At 42.7% G+C, this 13,804-nt stretch overlaps 1 protein-coding gene across 2 annotated transcripts in view; it reads right to left on the reverse strand.

Moving 5' to 3' along the window:
- COL4A6 (collagen type IV alpha 6 chain) overlaps positions 1 to 13,804 on the reverse strand; it is a 325,810-nt gene that overhangs the window by 171,996 nt on the left and 140,010 nt on the right. For both annotated transcript variants that reach the window (XM_043895351.1, XM_043895350.1), the window contains exon 3: positions 9,059 to 9,142. In XM_043895351.1, the coding sequence (XP_043751286.1) occupies positions 9,059 to 9,142 (84 nt within the window). The remainder of the gene's footprint in view (positions 1 to 9,058; positions 9,143 to 13,804) is intronic.

Genomic DNA, 13,804 nt, shown 5'->3' on the forward strand with positions numbered 1-13,804 from the left:
ATGCTGATTTTACAGTGGACTGAATGTGCCAACCTCCCCTTCCCTCACCCCCACCATTTCTGGAGACCACTGATCCACATTTTGAGATTTAGAATCTCTGGAGAAGTGCAACGCCTCTGTAAAGTACATCTCAGCCTCTCTTTCCCATCTCCTGCTGCTGTCATGCGTGCTCCAAGAGAAGAAAAAACTGGGACTGGTGACACAGGAAGCAAGCCCAGGCCACTGAAAGCAGAGGGAAGTAACTGAGGGGAGGAGGCCACGCTAGGGAAAATGAGAATGAGTGATGGAGCGCTAGCAATGCTAGAGCCAGAGGGAGAGAAGCCAGGAAGGAGAAAGAAGGCAGTTAGAGACCAGAAAACAGCAAGAAGAGGAGAGAGGATTACAGTAGGTCCATTACATATGAACCTTCATGTTGTGAACGTTCAAAAATGCAAACATGCTTTTGAACTCTGTGGGAGAAGGTGAGGGTGGGATGTTTCGAAAGAACAGCATGTATACTATCTATGGTGAAACAGATCACCAGCCCAGGTGGGATGCATGAGACAAGTGCTCGGGCCTGGTGCACTGGGAAGACCCAGAGGAATCGGGTGGAGAGGGAGGTGGGAGGGGGGATCGGGATGGGGAATACGTGTAACTCTATGGCTGATTCATATCAATGTATGACAAAACCCACTGAAATGTTGTGAAGTAATTAGCCTCCAACTAATAAAAAAAATTTAAAAAAATGCAAACATGCGATACATCAACATCAGGTGTGAATGAAATTGCAGCTTGCCCTCTGTCTCCTATTGCTGACAATCCTTCAGCTCTGCCATCTCCCACCTCCTCTCCGCCCTCTAGTCAGCAACTCTTCTTACCTGTTCACTCGATGCCAGCCCCTGTATGCCAGCTGTTGTGCTGTTCTACTGTACTTCTCAAGGTACTGTACTGTAGGATTAAAAATGTTTTCTTTATTTTTATGTTTATCTGTTTTTCATGTATTATTTGGGTGAAAAGTATAATTAACCTACGACAGCACAGCACTACATAACCAATTGTATTCCTTGGGTACCTAGGCTAACTCTGTTGGATTTAAGAACACATTGGACTTACAACGCACTCTTGGAATGGAACTTGCTTGTGTGTAGGGGACTTCCTGTATATGGCTGGGGAGGGAAGAGGAAGGCAGACCCTAGGAGGAGAGACCATGTCACACATCGGTGGGCAAGATGCTCACCCATGTCTTGATATCCAGTGTCTCTGACATATGGCTGAACAGGGCAGCACAAGGAAACTGAGGAAGTCCCTAAAGATTTGTGCACACTGCTCCTCCCCAGGTATTCAGGATAAGCTTGCCTCCTCTTATCAGAGAAGCCTATGCAACAGATTCAAGCAATGCAAAGACACAGCCATGCTTAACATAAGGAGTGGGTCTCTAAAGCTAGAATTGCAAGCTGGCCAGGGAGGGAAGATATCAAGGTGGGGAGGGTGCGTGTGGCAAGGCGACATCCCTGTGAGTCTCTTCATATCACACCAGCCAGATAGCCAAGGAGGAGAGCACAGTGCATTCCTGCAGGGGAGCAACTTCAGCTGTTAGGCGCTTCCAGCATCGGAACTAAAAAGCCAAGGCAAGTGATTTCCATCTGAGGCAGTTGCCAAGACACCCCTCCAGAAGGTAAAACACTGTCAAACATGGCCCTCCATATCTCACTGCAACACTAGAAAGTGCGATAAGACACTTTAGGGGCAAGGAACTGTCACAGTACAGTAACACAGGGTCTGACTTGGATCATCAGAGCGGGTGGGTTCTTTGGGATCACCCCGCCCAAACCCTCACTTATTGATGGTTAAACTGGGACCCTGAGAGGGGGAAGCACCAGCCTAATGTCATCCAGTTGGCAGAGCTCAGGCCTGGCACTGTTTCTGGGTATCTAAAGCAGTGCCCTTGACTCCACAGCTGTGTATTTATCTCCTCCTCCAGCTCCTTGGCTCCTCTCTAACAGAAGCCTCCCTCACTAGTACAGATAATATATTCCAGAAATCCCATACTGTCCCTGTGTGATCAAAGAGAGGATTAAGATAACCACAAACATCTGCTGGGCTACGACTGCATCTTGACTCAGGGCAGAGACACTGACTTTTAACATTATCATCAATTATCCTTGACCTAAATAACTATATTTAAAATACACAGGGATCTTTGTTTTTTTTTTTAACCTCCCTCCCCTACCTTTAAACACCCAGTGGCTACTTCCCTGCACAGACACTTTCCCGTTCACCCCACAAGGAAGAGCAAGGGCAAGTGAAGACCATCAACCATAAGGCTACGAGGCTGTAAGCAAAAGGTTTGGTGGAGAGAAGGGTGAAAGCAGTGTCAAAAAGAAAGTTTGCAATTATCTTTGACTCATAATTATTCATGAAGAGGTCCTCACCTTGGAAAAAGAATGAATTGCTGGTAGTTAAACAACAGCATTTTGCCAAGTCTCTGACATTGCTAGACACTGAGAAAGAAGCAATCAGGCAGAAGAAGAGGTCAAGGTCAAAAACCCAGAGGAGTTAGGTAGAGCAGAATCCCAAAGCAAGCTATGGGAACCAGAGTGTGAGAAAGAGCTGCAATTCTTACAGTGAACAGGACTGAGAAGAGCTATGGAAATGACTGCCCTGGCTCTCTGCCTTCTTTTAGCAGAATGGATTCCTCCCTAGAAGAGACTCTCATCTACTTCATAGCAACTTAAGAGCTAATTCAGATGAGCAAGGCTGGAACCATACCCAAACATATTGGCTAGTTGGTTGGTCAGACCTTTGTGAAACAGTTTGTAAGTGCCTACTGCCCCTGTAGAGTCTAAGGACACCAAGTCTTTGCCCTTAAGGACTTCATAAAGATAATGGAAAGCAGACAAATCATTAGATTGCTGCAGTTCAGGATGAGAAGAGTGGATAACCATTAATGATGGAGAGCTTCTCAGGAGGTGAAGTCTGTGTTCAGTTTCAAAGGATGGGTAGATAGAAGCAAGTCAGCAGAGAAAAGATAGAGAGAGTAGAAGCACATACAAAAAGGAATGACATGTAAAGGGAGTGGCGGGTATAAAACCTGAAGCACATTAAATAACACAGCAGGTATTGTGAACTGTAAATAGTCCATTTTTGTGTATGGTTTTGTCTTGTTTCTTTTTCTGAAGAGGGAGGCTCCTTGTGATGAAAGGGAATGTTGGAGAGAAGTCAAGGGCCTGCCATGGAGGACTTGATAAGCCTGCTAGAGTTAAGATTTTATTGTGAGATCTATGGGGAGCCATTGAGAGATTTTAAGCAACATTTTCATGATCATATTTATGTTTTGGAAAGATGACAGGAGAGTAGCAAATGGATGGGAAACAGTGGGACTGGAGGATGGGAGAGCAGTCTGGAGGCCATTAAGGGAACTCAGGCAAGAAACTATACAGCTCTGGATTGAAGAAACAGGTATGAAGAAATGTGGATGGATTTTCTGAGCTTTCTTTAGAAAGATAAATAGATGGGATTTGATGATGAAATGGAGGTGATAGTGGGGGAAAGAAAGAGAAGATAAGAATAATTCTGGGATTTCCAGCTTGAGCAATGAATGGAGTGCTTGGTGGGGCCATGCACTGAGATGGGGAAGAAATAGGTAGGACTTAGGAAGTATCGTGTCTGGTGAGGGTTACTGGTTGAATTCTGTGTAATACATGTTTATGGTGCCAGTGAAACTCTTAGCAGAGATACCCAGCAAGAAACTGACAGTGCTGACCTGAAGCTATGGAGAAAGGTCTGAGCTAGAACTAGAGACTGAATATCTATCATTGTATGGGTGGTAGCTGAAATCCCTGGAGAAGGGAATGGCAACCCATTCCAGTATTCTTACCTGGAGAATCCCCATGGACAGAGGAGCCTGGTGGGCTACAGTCCATGGGGTCGCAAAGAGTCGGACATGACTGAGTGACTAACACTTTCACTTTTCCTGGGAGAGAGCTACAGTGAGAAGGGAAGTAGGATGAGGATAGAACCCTGGGGAATTCCAGTCGGAATAGGGAGAGTAAAGCATGATGACATCCAAGGGCACAGAGCATTTCAGGAAAGAAGGCGGTGTCTCGTGCAGCAGAGAAGTCAAAGAAGGTAAGAATGAAAAACGTCCATTGTTTTTGGCAATAGGCAGGTTAGTGGTGACCAGCGTGAGCAGTGAGGCCAACCTGTACAGGGGTGAGGAGTCAGTGGGCAATGAAGGCAAGATTCCTGAGCGCAAGTAACTGGAACAAGGTCTGGCCACCCCAGGAGGTCATGCGCGTGAATTGCTGTCGCTTTGGACCCACAGAGGTTAAGGACCACTGTGTCTGTGGTAGTAGTGAGTCAGGGCATGGGTGTGGGGGAGGGCACCCAGCGAGAAGGGAAAGATGTGCACAGCAATGCCCTGATTCAGGAAAAAAAAATGAAACGGCCTCTCGGTAGCCATGGCACCAGTCAGCTGACACAGGGAACGCCAGCTGTTTGCAGGAGGAGAGTAAATTTAAGGGCTGGTGGTGAATGCATCTGAGCTCTGGAATTCATGGGAAACACACTTCATGCCAAAGAAGCAGCATGATGCAAGCCAGAGATAAAGAATTAAGAAACCTGGGCTGTTTCATGTGAAACTCAGGCTAGCCGCATCAGCTCTCTAGCTAGGACACAGCTTCCCAGGCCATAAAAGAGGGGCCAACAGCCCTTATATGGGGGGCATCCAAACATTTCCCAGGGTTTGAGATTTTGTGCAATAATGCACCCTTAGGTGGCATGGATAAGTAGGAGCTCCCCACGCTGTATGCAAACACCAGAACACTCTGTTTTAAAATGGAAAACTCTGAAATGTTAGTAAGGAATAGTAGGCTCAGAACAAAACCAGCAGTCCTGCCTGCTCCCAACTCAGAAAACACACTGGTGGAGTATAATGCAGGGACAGCTTTCAAATCCAGGGGAAAAAAAGGGCAAGGGATGGAAATGCCAACCTACAATGATTTGATCAATCCAATGGCTGAAGAAAAAAAAATACTAGGGAGGAGAACAACTCAAAAGAATGTTTCTTTCATATCATATGACACCCCTTATATGTGGAAGCTAAAAAGGAATGATACAAATGAACTTACAAAACAGAAAGAGACTCATAGACTTACAAAATGAACTTAAGGTTGCTTGGGAGAAGGGATAGTTAGGGAGTTTGGGATGGACATGTACACAGTGCTATATATAAAATGGATAACCAACAAGGACCTACTGTACAGTACAGGGAACTCTGCTCAATGTTATGTGGCAGTCTGGATGGGAGGGGAGTTTGGGGAAGAATGGATACATGTGTTTGTATGGCTGACTCCCTTTGCTGTCCACCTGAAACTATCACAACATTGTTAATTGGCTATACCCCAATACAAAATAAAAAGTTTTTAAAAATTAAAATATGGGAAAAAAAAATGTTTCTTCCAGATAAAAACACTTACCCTCAAGAAAGAAAGCTGGAAGTCAAAGATTAAATCCAAATTTAAATGTCCAGGGGAGATGGGGAGAACATTTTTATGTAACATTACTAGGCATGTCATTTTTAACTTTGCCATTTTCGGGACCTCCTTGGTGGTCCAGTGGTTAAGACTCTGTGCTTCCACCACAGGGGGCATGGGTTTGATTTTTGGTCAGGGAACTAAGATCCTGCACAGCCAAAAAGAAAAAAAAGTTGCCATTCTCCTAAACTAGGATGATTTAGCCACCGACAGGCTAGTGACCTTGGACAAGTCACTTAATAGCTTATTTGTTGCATACAGATTATGATACAGACCCTGAGAAAAAGATGCGTTGGAAAGCACAAAGTGGCCCAGCAACGTTGGGCAAGGACTTTTTACAGGTAGGGCATACCTTCGAGAAATCAGTTTGAGATGACTTAAGCCCCAAAGAGTTGGATCCTAGTCACACAGGAGTGCAAGGGGTTGTGTAAATGTCTTAGTCAGTTCAAGAGGGCTTTGTCAAAGAAAAAATACACACTGTCCAGCAAGCTATGTACTTAATGTCTCCCCAAGGCAGGAGGCAGGCCCACCAAGGGCTGTGGCATATCTCAGGGGTGACCCAACGTTCCGTTCCACTCCCAACCCACGGAGCTTGAGAGGAACAGCTTGAAATCCAAATGGGGCCCTCTTCTCGGCTAAGGAAAACAGTCTCAAATCTTTCTGACATCTGCACAAAAGGGGTACTGAGGGGCTGCCCTGCAGGGTCAACGGTTCTGGGGCCAGTTTAAACAATCCTGCTTGCCCCTGGGAACGCAGGAGGGTAGGGAGGATGAGTAAAAAGACCTGGCTGCTCGGGCAGCTTCAAGCACCCGTGTGCTCGGGATCGGCCCCACATGCGCTGGCCTCTTGGTCTCCTTGGGAAATAGGACATCCATGCTCTTGACTCAAGAAATACAGTTTGGTTTGGTTCACGAACCTCGACAAACATTCCCAGAAACTTCAGGCTTTCACAAACAAACTTTTAGGAACATATTTGACTGTGTGGATATTGAGTCTTTTAAATATTGAAGAAAAAAATCTATGCGATGATATTCTATTTTTCTCCATCCCATGCCCCTTCAACCACTCATGTTTTCAAAGGAGAAGCCAGATTAGGGCCCCAGATGTTTGGAATCCAGATGAGAGCTCCTCACAGAGGAAATCTACTGCCTTCCATCTTCAAAGATCAAAATCTCAGCCAGGGGTGAAACAATGAGGTCATCAGAAGCATGTTCGCCTGGTGTAGGACTGACCTCTGTTCAGAATATACAAAAATTTCTACTTTTAAATTCTCCCCAACCCCACAAACAGTTCAGAACTATTTCTCAGTTTCTCAGGGTCCGAGCAACTTCCTACCCCCCACAATCCATCAGGAAATGCCCTTCTGTGTCAAACTTCAAATCTCATCTGCTTCCACTTGAGCCATTTTTATTTGCTGTATCTTTTTGGGGGGTAAAATAAATCCATAAGAATCACCCCTTAGGAAAATAGGGAGAGGATATGTCCAGGAAATTCACATAAGAGATACAAACATGCAATGAATATGTGAAAAGATGCTTAAGCTTATATAGAGTCTGGGAATTGGAATGATTTTCACCCATATTAGCAAAAATGTCAAGTGCTGGCAAGGGTACACAAACTTGGGCACTCTTGAACAACAATGCTGATGGGAGTGTAAATAAATTAGAATAGATAATCTGTGGGGTACTTGTAGCTTTGAAAATTCAAAATGCCCATTGCCCTTATATCTAGTAATTCTGATCCTTTATATCTATACTAAAAATGAGTACAAGGAGGCCTGTTCATGGATTTCCACTGCAGCACTTTCATTTTTTAAAATAGCAGAAATTTGGAAACAATAAGTGTTCACCAAAAGGGTAATGGCTAAATTAAACTGCGGGGTAGAGGGAAAAGATCTTAAGGACATGTCATTTGACCAAACAAACAAACAAAAAAGGCACAGAATATACACGTACTGTTATATTTTGGAGAAAAACAGAAAATGAAACTATTGTGTTAGCCAGAAAATTCATTCTAGTTTTTCCATAAGATCATATAGGAAAACTTGAATGAACTTGTTGGCCAACCCAATATTTTTATACACATTCATACATACCTTTGATCACATACAGGAAAGACCAGAAAGACAATTGTGGGACTGTGAAAACATCAAGGGAGATGTTTGCTTTGTCTGTGTTGCTTGCTGTTGTTTAAGAACGTATTCACATATTTGTTGTAGAATTACTATTTTTTTTCCAAAGTGTTCCCTGATTGTAGATCAGAGGCAAGAACATGGGTCTCAGTGGCTAGAGTGAACAAGACTTCCCTGGGAGACAGCAGTGGGTAAAGTAAATAGGCGAGAAATCAAAAGACCCAGGTAATAGTCTGAATCTGTCATCAATTTGCTGTGTGACCCTGGGAAGTCATCTTCCTTCTCAGAGTATATTTCCTCTATACAAACTGTGGTTAAGATGAGAAGCTCATGAAGATATCTTTCCTTTCTGATATTTTATGATTCTCTAAGTCTGTGCCTTTAATATATAATAGGTCTGGCCCCTTTTGATTTAGAGATGGTTTTTTATACTTTTCCTTCAAATTCTGGCAGAGTTTGACATTTCACTTTCCTGCAAATGGAAGATAATGAAAGAGGAGGTGGAGCGGTCACTCTGTTCTCCGTTCAGCTGTTTTTGAGGGTTTGGTTGACCTATTAATGCTACCTTTCTTTGACAATGTAAGCGCTTAGGCTTGTTTGAGTGTGATGAGAGTGCAGATACAATGCTGGAAGTCGGAAGATCTGAATTCTACCGGGTGGCCATAAATTCAGAAAACATATTAATAGATTGGATTTTATTGTTTTGTAGATTGAATCCCCTTGAATCCTTTGGCTGAGTTATACTGAAGGTGCAGGTTTATTCAGTGCAAATCAAAAATACAAGTCATCCAGGGCAATACACACATATGCATAGAGGATTGATAGAAATGCTGTGTCAAGGCACTGTGCTCATTGCAATCTGCACAACAATTTGAACTGGGCATGGCTATTAAAGGACAATGTATTGAATAAATCATGTAATGTTATGAAACATGTCATAGATCATTCTTTATGTATAATCACCTCTATTTTTAGACTTTATGGCTACCCTATACCCTTGATTTTGGATGAATCACATCCTAGTCTGGAGATAACAATCAGACCACTTGTTCCCCAGAGTGGTAGGGAAGGACCAAGTGGATATAAATGAGCTATGGAAATTTACATGTATCTACAAACATATCATAATCTGCACAACCTAATTGCCTTTTGGAAACACTCCAGATGAAACCTGGAGGAAACCTTGGCATTGAGTCAATGAAAGAAACCTCTTCCCAGTCCTTCAGAGACTGACTGATCTAGTTCTGTCTATCATTCGTTTGCAAAGCTCCTTCCAGCTGGTCCTCATCACTTTGCTTGCTCCATGAGGTCACAAGAGTAAATTCTAAGCAGTTTAATTCTAAAGAAAACATACACACTTCAGAAATCGGCTCCTGTGACTATTTGTCTTTCAACAATGAAAGCAACAACTTACTCTGGCTCCTTTCTCAGGAGAGCACTTACAGCCCCCATTGCAGTCTTGGCCCCCACATGGCTTCCCATAGGGCTTCTTCTCTCCCTATTAAAAAGAAAATAGAAAAAAAGTTAGTGCACCACATAAAGTAAGAAGCAATGCTGCCCAGGGAGCATAATCCGTGGCCACACTCCTACTAACCAAATAAATCAGAGCAGCTTAATCATCTCACTTGAAGGTGTCATGAGTCACATGAAATAAAAAGTCATCTTAAGCAAGCACCCTTTTAAGTCATGTCTAAGCCTCACTAAGGCTTTCCAGATGGCTGAATGGTAAAGAATCCTTCTGCCAATGCAGGAGATGTGGGTACAATGATTCCTGGGTTGGGAAGATCCACTGGAGAAGGAGATGGTTACCCACCCAGTCCGGTATTCTTGCCTGGAAAATTCCATGGATGGAGGAGCCTTGTGGGCTACAGTCCATGGGGTTGCAAAGAGACTTAGCAACCAAACCACAACATAACTCACTAAAGAGCCAGTTTGATAGCTGGTTGGAGAACTGTGACTTAAATACTTGCTCATCAGTAGACATTCCAGTCATAAAATACAAGAGCATTTCTCTATATGGGGCTGGAAATAGACTCTAGACATACCCTGTGTCCCACTGAACATCTATCCTTGCACTCATTGAGAAAGCAGTGGCTGTAGCAGAGAACTTGAGAGAAATTTCAACTGCCAGCAATGTAATGATATATGAAAATACCCACCCTGCACTCTGCCCTCAGAATTGTTTTGTTCAGGTCCCACTTTCAGCACAGCATTCAAACCTTACAGTGATACCCCTGGGCCCAGCTAGTCAGATCCAAGTTCCTGAGGTGATATTGTACAGTATCCCCTCAAACTCTCCAACATTCTTTTCCCTTCTTTGCTGTATGATGATAATGATTACTAGCTGAATTTCTACAAGCCACCGCCCACTACATGACCTGCCAGGTGCTAACCCTCTCTGATTTCTTCTCCTCTGCTCTCTCCCTGGCTCACTCTGCTTCAGTCACACTGGTATTCAATCTATTCACTTGTCCTGCCTCAGGGCCTTTGTCCCAGCTGTCACTTCTGCCTGGAATGCTCTTCCCAGAGATGTTTTTGATGGCTGGCCACTTTTTACCACCCAAGTCTCAGTTCAACTGTCTGTTCTCAGAGAGTCCTTTCCTTGCCACTCAACCCCAAGCAGCCCCTAGTTACTTCCAATCATACCACGATGCTACCTTTCAACATTAAACATCTGTCTCCCCCCATTAGAATGTAAGCTCCATGTAAGCAGGGACCTTATCTGTGCTGTCCAACATTGCATTCCCAATGTGACAAATGTTTGATGACCTCATGGAGCTGGAATTTGAACATAGGTCTGGCTGACTCCAATGCCTTGATCTTAATCCTTATGTCTTAGTGTTTTCTAAGTCTTCTGTCTCAATGCAAAGATCCAAAAATCTGGAAACTGCCATTCTGACCCTATCCACCTTGGGGAAAAAGCAAAACATAAATTCTAACTATTATCTGAAATAAGAACTTTATCTCTGGGATGGATTTAGTATCATCCAACTTTTTTTTTGTTTGTTTGTTTGATCTTGGCTGTTTTTTTTTTCAAAAGAGAAAGGCATTTTTATGAGCCAGCCTCACACTTAATCATTCTTGCCTCTTTGTACTGTGAGCCTTTTCCTGCTTCCCAGGGAGCACTGTGAATTTCTCAGATGGTCTCTTATCTCTTTAGACATTCCCGCAACCCTTTATCACCACAACACCTCAGTAATAAGGTAGTGATGGCAGAGCTATGACAAAATATTGCTGTTTTAGATTCCAAACACCTTCCTGATATGAGATATTTTATCTCTCTCCTATGCCTTTGACATGGTAAGTGCTATTGTACACTTTCCAGTTTGCCCTCCACTTTATGGTATACAGGACAGGCAAGTTTTCATAAGGGTGAGATCAAGAGGTGCCATGGGAGGCAGAAGCTGCAGGCTGGGATGGAATAGAGAATAGGGAGACAGCAGCACTGAACTGAATCCTCGCTGACACTGTGCTCCCTTTGTCTAATGTTGAGTACTATATTTCCTGGGATAATGGATCATTTCTATTGGCTTTTCCATATAGTTCTGTATTTTCCAAGTAGTCCTCAATGAACACACATAATTAGTAAGAAGAAAATAAAACCAGTATGTAACCAGACGATACATTCATCACTTTCTAGGGAGTGGACTCAACAGGCATTGCCAAAGTTGAAGTGCTATCTGTTTGTAGCTATGGCCTAATTTCAAACATCGCCCTTTAGGTGTCCCATAACATTTGTCTATTATGGACCCAAAGTTTTCAGATCTCTAGTATGGAGCAAGGAGGCTGGAGGCAAGGGAGCTGGACAAGACAGTGGGGAAAAATCCCAATAACAGGAGCTGAACAAAAATGTAAGGAGCAGAAGCTAAGGTTTCTTAGGAACTTGGCAGAACAAGGAGGCAGAAACACCCAGCTAACAGACAGGAAGCCATCACTGTCTTCTGTCACTGAGGAAAGTAACCAGAGAAGGCCACAAGGCAATTTCCTGTAATGCTGGCCCTGGCAGTTCCCGCAGGAGTCTTCAGTTACACTGAGGGGTGGAGGAAATAAAAGGAGTGGCTTCCAGGGAACATGGCAAGATCAAGCACAGAGGAAGTCTCTGCCCTATCCTGGCTTGTCTGCAGACACGTTAACCCCTGCTAAACCTGGCTACATCACTGGTGTCATTCCCATCGTGGAATGCTTTCTCCCTCTCTTAAAATCCAACCATTTCTTATACCCACAGAAAATTAGAACTGGAAAGGCCCTGAGAGATCACTGAATACGCTGGTTCTTAACTCTTATCAGACCACCACATCATTATTTATTTATTTATTATTAAATTTTTAACTAGAGGATAATTACTTTACAACATTGTGATGGTTTCTGCCATCCGCCAACATGAATTGGCCATAGGTATACATAGGTCCCCTCCCTCTTGAAACCACCTCCCTCCCCGTCCCACCCTTCTAGGTTGTTACAGAGATCTAGCTTTGGGGTCCCTGTGTCATATAGAGAATTCCCACTGGCTATCTATTTTCCATATGGTAATGTATATATTTCAATGCTATTCTCTCAAATTATCACACCCTCTCCTTCTCCCACATAGTCCAAAAGTCTGTTCTTTATGCCTGTGTCTCCTGTGTTGCCCTGCAAGTAGGATTATCAGTACCATCTTTCTAGATTCTGTATACGTGCATTGACATATGATATTTGTCTTTCTCTTTCTGACTTACTTCACTTTGTATAATAGGCTGTAGGTTCATCCACCTCATTAGAACTGACTCAAATGTGTTACTTTTTGTAGCTAAGTAATATTCCACTGTACATATGGACCACAACTTCCTTATCTATTCACCCATTGATGCACATCTAGGTTGCTTCCAAGTCCTCACTATTGTAAATAGTGCTGCAATGAACACAGAGGTACGTGTGTCTTTTTCAATTATGATTTCTTCAGGGTATATGCCCAGTAGTGGGACTGCTGCATCATATGGTAGTTTTAGTCCTAGTTTCTTAAGGAATCCCCATACTGTTCTCCATAGCAGCATACCATTTTTTATTATAAGTATTTATTATTCTTTCTTGATTCATGGAAAGAAAACCATAAGAATAAGTTATAATGAAGATGTAAGCAATAATTTGAAAAGCACCTATTATGCCATAATTATATTGCAAAGAAAAAACAAAAGTCATCTATAAGGCTCAAGAGGGAGGGGATATACATATACATATAGCTGATTCCCTTTGCTGAAAAGAAAGTAACACAACATGGTAAAGCAATTGCACTCCAACAAAAAGTCATTTATAATGAAACAATATGTATTTTCATATGTAAATGCTCATACATGGCTTTATTAGAAGATATAATGAAGTCATCAGAGGCCAACAGCTAGATGCAGAATCATCAGGAATGTTACCATCTGCTGAAGCAGAATGATTCTGGAATGTGATATTGCTGATTCAAGTACCACAATTGGAGTTGTTGTTAGTGTAGTGATTGTCTGAAATGGTGAATAACTCATGGTAAAGTTCTGGGGGAAAAATTTCAATCTTTGTTTACTGGGTAGTTTTCATTAGTAATAATAAAAAGATAAACATCCATTTCAGTAAGTAAAGTGTGATTATGTTCAGACTTTTCACCTCCATGAATATCCAGAGGTCTTCTAAATGTAGCATAGGATGAAGGACAATTCTCTGTAGTGTATGGAACATCTATCATACTTGGTGCCTACCTAAGAGCTTTTCCCAATCATTTTGACCAAAATTGCTCTCAAAATACCTCCTGGGAGTAGAATATTTCAATTAAGAACTATTAGCTTAATCCAAATCACCCATTGTACAGATGAGAACACTGGAGGAAAGTACTTTGGCCCAGGTCACACTGCTAGAGAGTAGACCGTAGCACTTCTGATCCTAATTCCATATTCTTCCCTCTATTCAATACTTCTCAAGACCAATTTCAAGTTCCATTTCTTTCATGATTACTCTAATTCAGGGAAAAGATACAGCATGCACTCAGCATGTCCCACGCATTGGGCAAGTGTCCTTACAATGTTCCTTAGGCTGAGAGTCTTGTTTCCTCAACCAAACAGTAAGGCTTATAGGGAAAAGGTCAACCTATTTTGCTGTTGTTTAGTTGCTAAGTTGTATCTCTTTTGTGACTCCACACACTGTAGTT

The sequence above is a fragment of the Cervus elaphus genome, chromosome X (genome assembly GCF_910594005.1).
Source record: "Cervus elaphus chromosome X, mCerEla1.1, whole genome shotgun sequence".
Lineage (NCBI taxonomy): Eukaryota > Metazoa > Chordata > Mammalia > Artiodactyla > Cervidae > Cervus > Cervus elaphus.